Raw genomic sequence first — 8,006 nt, forward strand, 5'->3', positions numbered from 1 at the left:
ACAAACAAGTATTTTTAAAACTTTAATGTCACTAAATACATGCAATAATCCACCTTTGGGTGATCAAGATATGCATTATAATTAATGAACAAACCCAATTTATTATCCTTATGGCATCATAATCTTAATTACAAGCAATGATCCACCTTTGGGTGATCATAATATGCATCGTAATACCATTTTTCACTGTTTCTCCCTCGCCCAAGCGAGAAATTCTCGCTTAAGCGACAAAACATTGATCATTATTGTTTCTCTCTCGCCCAAGCGAAAGAGATTCTCGCCCAAGCGAGAGATCCTTGCTTAAGCGAGAGGTCCTCGCTTAAGCGCTAATTCAGGACCAAAAATTTTTCGTTACTGTTTCTCTCTCGCCTGAGCGAGAGAGACTCGTCCAAGCGAGATTATCAGTTATGGAAACGTTCGCAGATTCATGATTCTTTGCATACAATCATTCATAAAATTTTTGTTTACATATACAGACATGCATTCATCAATTAATTCCAGAAATACAAGAAATGTCATAATGTCCCTAACCTTGCGCTCTGATACCAATTGTTAGAGCATTTAAAACTTTAAGAGAAACTTTACATTGAGCCTTTAATGGTTCATAAGAACCCTTAATTTAGGATCTTGACATTATGACATTTACATGTTATAGAATAAGGTTAGAGAATACCTGGTTCCATTGCTATTTCTTTCTAGTGTTCTTCCCTGATGCTTTCTCTGATTGCCTTTTGTTTTCACCTCTCCTCCTTCCCTTTATGAGTTTCTTGATGATTAGAAACTCAGTTTCCTTCATTCCTCGCTATAACAATGCACTAGATTTTCTTTTATGCAAAACCAAGATCTTTCTCTTATTCTTGCTTTTAGTTTCTCTCTCAGAATAGAGATGTGTATGTTATGTACTAAAAGGAATTGCCACACACTGTCCAATTTAATGCATCAGTTGGGGAAGTTAACATATAGGAAACTTCCCATGAAGTGAGAAGGATGGAGTTAACAAAACCCCCAATAATCTGATTATTTAATTGCCAACCATCATCACATTAGGCACTTTCATTCAGATTAGTGACATTCATGCACATGGACCACATTGATTATTAAATTAATCTAACAACAACCTCCTATACTCCATTCCTTATGACAATTTTCTTCATCATCTGACCACCTTAGGACTCCTGACTCAATCATATAATTAATAAGATGATAATAAAACTACCCAATTTGGATGATCGTCACCCAAGCTCACACTTGTATAAACTTCACCATCTAGATAACATGATTTGTGCTCTGTTTTATGACCAAATGTAATCCTCATAAGGGTCTATTATCCCTCACCTTTTTTATTGAAAATTGTTAGTATGTTAATATTTTTAATATGAGTAAGATTCAAACCTTTAACTTCTTTCACTCACATTCTTCATCCTAACCACCTTTTAACTCCATTTTTTATTGTTGGTGAGACTCGAACCCACAACCTCATACACTCCGTTCCTTAATCCCTTAGACCACCTTATGACTCAATTTGCATGAGTATGAGATTGTTATAATATCTTGGCTTTTAAGCATTACACTTGCCAAAGTTGTCTTATTAAGTATGCATTTTTGCATGCATGTCCATGCAGGCTACAGATATGGATTCTCTAATAAGTACTATATTGCTACTCCTGTTCACATGCACTGTCATACAAGTTCTACGTTTACTTTTGAAGAAGGGAAACCACAATCTTCCACCAGGACCATCCCTTCTTACTATTTTGGGAAACCTTAATGAATTTTGGAAGAAACCACAACAAACAATGGCCAAACTTGCTAATGTATATGGCCCAATAATGTGTTTGAAATTAGGCTATTCAACAAGTGTAATAATCTCTTCACCAGACATGGCAAAAGAGGTTCTCCAAACACATGATCTCTTATTCTCAGATCGAACAATTCCTCAAGTTGCAACATCTCTTAACCACGATCTTCTTAGCTTGCCTTTCCTCCCAGTTTCACCACTTTGGAGAGACCTAAGGAAAATATGCAACAATGAATTATTCGCAAGCAAGACTCTTGATGCAAGCCAAGACCTTAGGCGCAAGAAACTTCAACAACTCCTCAATGATATGAATCAAATAAGCCTAAGTGGTGAAGCAGTGGATGTTGGAATAGCAGCTTTCAAGACATGCATTAATTTCTTATCATACACTTTTGTCTCTGAGGATTTTGTTCAAAATGTGAGTAAAGATGATGAGTATAAGGATCTAGTGGCAACTCTCTTGAAATTAACTGGAACACCAAACTTGGTTGATTTATTCCCAGTGTTCAAGATATTTGATCCACAAGGGCTAAAAAGACGCACAACTTCTTACCTTACCAAGTTCTTCCAAATCCTGGATAGCTTGATCAACAAACGAATAAAGCTAAGGGAAGAGAAGCATTATGTTACAAACAATGACATGTTAGACACCCTGCTCAATATTTCTGAACAGAATAACAAGATGATGGACAAAAAAAAGATTAGACATTTCTTGCTGGTAATTCTTTCTCTTGCTTTGTTTTTATTGGTCCTATTTTTCACAATGTATATTATTATATTATATATGTGATGCTATCGATATTAAAAATTGATAAAGTTATGAGACATAAAGTATAAACTATGAGCTCTAATAATTACGTTCTCTTTCCTTAAATATAAATTTTGTCATCTATTAAAAGAATATATTAATGTGTAGCATAACATGGGAATGAAATTGTTGTATTTTCTCACTTAGGTGAATATGATTAATTTTTAACAGGATCTACTTGTTGCTGGAACGGATACAACTGCATATGCTTTAGAAAGGGCAATGACTGAACTACTCTACAACCCTGAGATTATGACAAAAGCCAAAAAGGAGTTAGAACAAACCATTGGAATAGGTAACCCTATTGATGAATCTGACATTGCTAGACTCCCATATTTGCAAGCAATAATAAAAGAGACATTAAGAAAGTACCCTCCAGCTCCACTCTTACTCCCTAGAAAAGCAAAGGTAGATGTTCAAATATCTGGTTACACTATTCCAAAGGGTGCAAGAGTCCTAATCAATGAGTGGGCTATCGGTAGAAACCCTAGCTATTGGGAAAATGCAAATTCATTTTCACCTGAAAGGTTTATAGGGTCAACAATTGATGTTAAAGGCCAAAATTTTCATCTAACACCATTTGGAAGTGGAAGAAGAATTTGTCCTGGAACTCCACTCGCTATTAGGATGTTGCATTCAATGTTGGGATCTTTGATCAACACTTTTGATTGGAAACTTGAAAATGATATGAATCCAAAGGATATGAATTTGGATCAACCACTACGAGCTATTCCTATTAAAATAAACCACTAAGTAACTTGCTTAAGATTATTTCTTGGAAAGGGTTGTATTATATTTAGTGAATATACTTTACTTTTCTTGTCTTGTGAGTTTAATTTTGTTGTTTTGTTTGTGTGTCCATTAAGTGTGTTCCAGTATTCAAAGCCTTTTGTAAGGAGAGGTACAAAGTATCAGCTATAAAAAATAAAATGTTTGCTTTACAATTTTTAATTAGTTTGCCTACTTGATATGTTTTATTTTATTTTCATCTATACTTCAATATTTTAAGGTAGTTGGCCCAACTGGTCATAATAATAGAAAATAGCTTTGCTTATTGAATATGGATGAGTAACCTGTAAAATTCCAACAGTGGCAATTATTTTATTTTGTGTACACATATAATTATTTGTTTAATGGTTGGAGTGTCCCTGTACTACATTTTTTAATATAAATAACTTTTTTTCCAACTAACAATGTGACCAAGGATAAGTAACCTCGTCCTTGTTATCTATGCATGATTCTTGTTGTAGCCCCACCCACTCTATACCTTGGTACATATGTCAGATGTTGATATAGAAAAGTTATGATAGGTTCAAGTGAAACTATAAGTTGATATAGAAGTTAGTAAGAAGTAACCCACTGTACCCTTGTTTAGTAAGAAGTTAAGATACTCATTGATAAATGTGTAGTCTATAGTGAAATGGTAAGACACTTTTATCTTTTTATATACAATATAATAATACTTTTATTATTGAAAATACATGTAAAATTAAGTATTTGTCTCTCCATTAATGGAGAGAATCATTATTCATAATGCAAGGTTAAGTTGCTTGATAATATGTCTATAATCCATGAACAAATATCCTCTCTATTTGAGCACGATTCTCTTTGGGTGGAGAGATCTGGGGGCTCTGGAGAATAGAAAGATTGGGATAAAAAATGGTTGGTTTTATGAGGGGATAAATAGAAGAGTTGGGTCTGGTACTTTTACTTCTTTTTGGAAAGATAAGTGGCTTGGGGGTGCGAGTTTTAGCAGTTCTTTCTCCAGGTTATTTCAGGTTGCTTCGGACAAAAATGCTTCTATCAGTTCTATGGGTGAATGGAGGAATGATGTTTGGTGTTGGAATCTAGAATGGCGTAGATTTTTATTCTCGTGGGAAAGAGAGGAAGCTGAAGTCCTTCTTAATTATATAAAGGAGGTTAGGATTTTGCAGGATAGTGATGATGGGTGGCTATGGGTGCACGATAAAGGTGGTTTGTATTCAGTTAAAAGTGCTTACAATGTTTTGCTGAATGAGGATCATGGATACGATACTTGGTTTTATAAAAAAGTTTGGGGCGCCAATGTTCCTTTAAAATTGAGATGTTTTGTTTGGAGACTATCTGTAGATGGTGTTCCAACCCGTTTAAATCTGGTTAGGAGGGGCGTTCTTAGAAATGAAGCCCAATCAGGTTGCGTTTTTTGTGGTTTGGAGGTGGAAGAATCTGTAGACCATTTGTTCTTTTCTTGCTCTTTCGCCTACTCGGTGTGGCAATCTATTTTCTCTTGGTTCGGGCTCAGTTCTGTTTTCCCAGCTGGTATCAGGAATAATTTCCTTTCTCATTGGTGTTCTTCGCGGTTTGTAAAACCATATCATAATCAGTGGATGTCTATTTGGTTTGTCACTTTGTGGTCTCTTTGGTTGGCTAGAAATAAAGTTATTTTTGATCGATCTCCTTGCCAACTCCATGAGGTAATTTCTGATATTCAACTTCATACTTGGAATCTCCTATCTGCTCGTTTTTCTCCCTTTCCTCACTCGTTCATGGAGTGGGCATGGAATCCCTCAAGTTGTTTGAATTTGTATGTGTAATTATTGTGGATAGGAGCACCACTTGTTCTCCTAACCCCCTTCTTTATTTTTAATACAATACATTGCTGATAAAAAAAAATATCTTCTCTATTAATGGAAAGATAAATGATTATTTTTACTTATATTTTCGATGACAAAAATATGATTTCATGTAAAACAAAAAAGATAAAAATGTCATTACATATTACCTTTTATATATTATTGTGTGACATTTGTCTCTCCATTAATGGAAAGGATCATTACTCGTAACTATACTACAAAGTTAAGATGTTTAGTGATAGATGTGTCTATACTCATAGGCTAAGATTATTAGTGATAGATGTATAGCTTATGGTTCATTCACGATATGGTTTTGGAAAGAAATGAACGGAAAATAAAAGTTTTAGAATCATTTCACAAATATATTTCATGGTTCCATTTCCATTCCCTCCAAAGCGCAATTCGCAAACAGCTCATGTTACAAGTTGAATTTTAGAAGGAATGAAGAGAAATTGAAGGCTATAAGCTTTGACAACTTTAATAATCACCATTTTCCATTTCTTTTTCTATAAAACTTAACTTGCAAACATACAATAATCTAATTTATAGAAAAATCAAGTTTAAGATAATAAATTAATTATAATCAATTTTCTTATTAATTTCTTGTGCTCATAACAATTTAAATAATGTTATCACCTATCTCTCTCTTTACTTTAATCTTTCATCATTTTATATATGATGTATTTTTAACTTTTTTGGTAATGAATGAAAGACTACAAAATAGTTAAGGTCTTAAGAATCAGATTCCCATGACATCAAAAGAAAACATGTTTCTAGGTTCTTGAGGAACCGATTCTATTACATGAAAGTAAAACAAGAGTTCATTCCCTTTCTTAGTAAGATAGTTCGTGTAAAAGTTGTCATCTCTACAAATGTGACAAATATGCATCTCTCACTCCTTATTTATTAAGTAGTCATATAGTGATGACAATCACTAGGACAACCTTTAACCAAGAATATTGCATCAAGTGAATTGTTGTAACAAGTGACCTTCGATGAGCTCTGCATGGAGATTGTTTGATATTCCAATTGAACCTGCAAAACCACTAATCCTTGTAACCTATATTATCACACAAAACCTCCATACCCAACTTTATCGAAGTTTCCTTAAGAATTCTCATCCACATCCAAAGTAATGAACTCATCACAAGGCCTTGTCCATTTCACCCATATTGTAATCACTTTTGAGTATGAGAATGACTAGAATACATCGCTTCCATATCAACCATAGTTTGGTAAATAGAATTAATGAAATACCCAACTTCATTTCTCTCTATTGCTCAAAAATTACTAGATAATTATTTATTTTTATTTTTAAATAAATAATTGCTAAATTAAAGTCATTTTTTGTCCAAAACTACAAAATAAAGGCCACTTAATTTCCAAATTAAAAACCCAACTATAATTTATTGTATATAAATTGTTATGTGATGGGTAGATACTATAAGAAGATTGTCTGAAGAGAATAAAGTGTCTATTGGTATAAGAAGATAAATTATCTCCTTCAGCCAATAAATAAAATCATGACATTTTCATATTTAATCATTTTCTAAAAAAATATTTTTAAAACAAAACAGTACACATGTCATACTTTTACTAGCTGCAGGAAATAATTATCTTTTGATATGATGAAATACTTTATTCTCTTGTTTGAATTAGGACCACAATTTGGTTGTTGCTTGTGTTTTTTTATAGATCTATTTTGCTTTTTAATTTTTTTACATGTTGATCTCTAAAAAATTTAAAATTGTTCCAAGAATATCAAATTTGAGTCTAATTAATATTTTTAGCATTTTTATAATCTTTAAAAATAATATTGATTCATATTTAAGAGTTTTGACTACTAATTTAAATATTTAATTTTTTTGGATCAAATTCCTACTTACACCAAGTGTATAGCCATTCCTTTTGTCTTACAAGTTTGATTAGTGATGTAGCTTATGTTAGCTTGGTTGCTTTTTTGTTTGTTTTAGGTAATGGATTTCTGAACATTCAATGTAGTGAAGGTTGGATGTTGGGTTTAAGTATTTCAATTTCATTTATTTTATTTTTTTAAGGGAAAATGATATTGGGTTTCATTTTTATTGAGTATGAAGCACATTCATTCATGTGTTGGAAATTATTTGTATATTATAGTGATTTTTATATATAAAATAATAATAAGGACATGATCGTCGAGATTAGAAAAATACACGAGTTAAACATTTTTATTGCTATTAATTTAAAATAATCTTTATGTAATAATCAATTTCACCAATAGTATAACTAATTAGTAAGGAAAAATAGTTAATACTGAATACTTGTACAAAATATAAAATTTAGAGTGTTTTTATATAATTTTCTCTATTATTATTTAGCATGACATTTTTATATTAAAATTATTTTAGTTCTTTTAACTATTTGTCATGTTATTTACATTAATGATTCATAAAATAGTTCATATGCTATGAATTTTAATATATCAAAGCATGACTCATGCTTATTCCACCAAAATATTCAAACTGGGCCAATCCATAACAATATAATATATGTTAATATTATTTATATTTATTCACTTATAAAGAAATAGTTTAAAATCTGTGCACTGACACACAATGTAAAGTTTTTTACACTTTTAATACATTATCCACCCTTATTAATTTGTATTACTTTACTTTTGTTTGTTTTTTGTTTGAGAGTAAAATTCAATAATGGTTAACAAATCAAGGAATGATTTACTGACGGTCTAAAATTAAATCATAAAGGAAATAGACAAGTAATGTAATGAATAATGATGAAAGAAAAAATA

The 8,006-nt window shown here is 31.9% G+C and overlaps 1 protein-coding gene across 3 annotated transcripts in view; it reads left to right on the forward strand.

Moving 5' to 3' along the window:
* Positions 1 to 3,525, forward strand: part of LOC109336682 (geraniol 8-hydroxylase-like) — an 18,880-nt gene extending 15,355 nt beyond the window's left edge. For 2 of the 3 annotated variants that reach the window (XM_019573428.1, XM_019573426.1), the window contains exons 2-3: positions 1,623 to 2,516; positions 2,778 to 3,525. In XM_019573428.1, the coding sequence (XP_019428973.1) occupies positions 1,632 to 2,516; positions 2,778 to 3,359 (1,467 nt within the window). In that variant the 5' untranslated portion in view covers positions 1,623 to 1,631 and the 3' untranslated portion in view covers positions 3,360 to 3,525. Of the gene's footprint in view, positions 1 to 423; positions 428 to 1,622; positions 2,517 to 2,777 lie in introns of all 3 variants that reach the window. The other variant, XM_019573427.1, reaches the window with a different exon arrangement.

The sequence above is a fragment of the Lupinus angustifolius genome, chromosome LG20 (genome assembly GCF_001865875.1).
Source record: "Lupinus angustifolius cultivar Tanjil chromosome LG20, LupAngTanjil_v1.0, whole genome shotgun sequence".
In the NCBI taxonomy this organism is placed as follows: domain Eukaryota; kingdom Viridiplantae; phylum Streptophyta; class Magnoliopsida; order Fabales; family Fabaceae; genus Lupinus; species Lupinus angustifolius.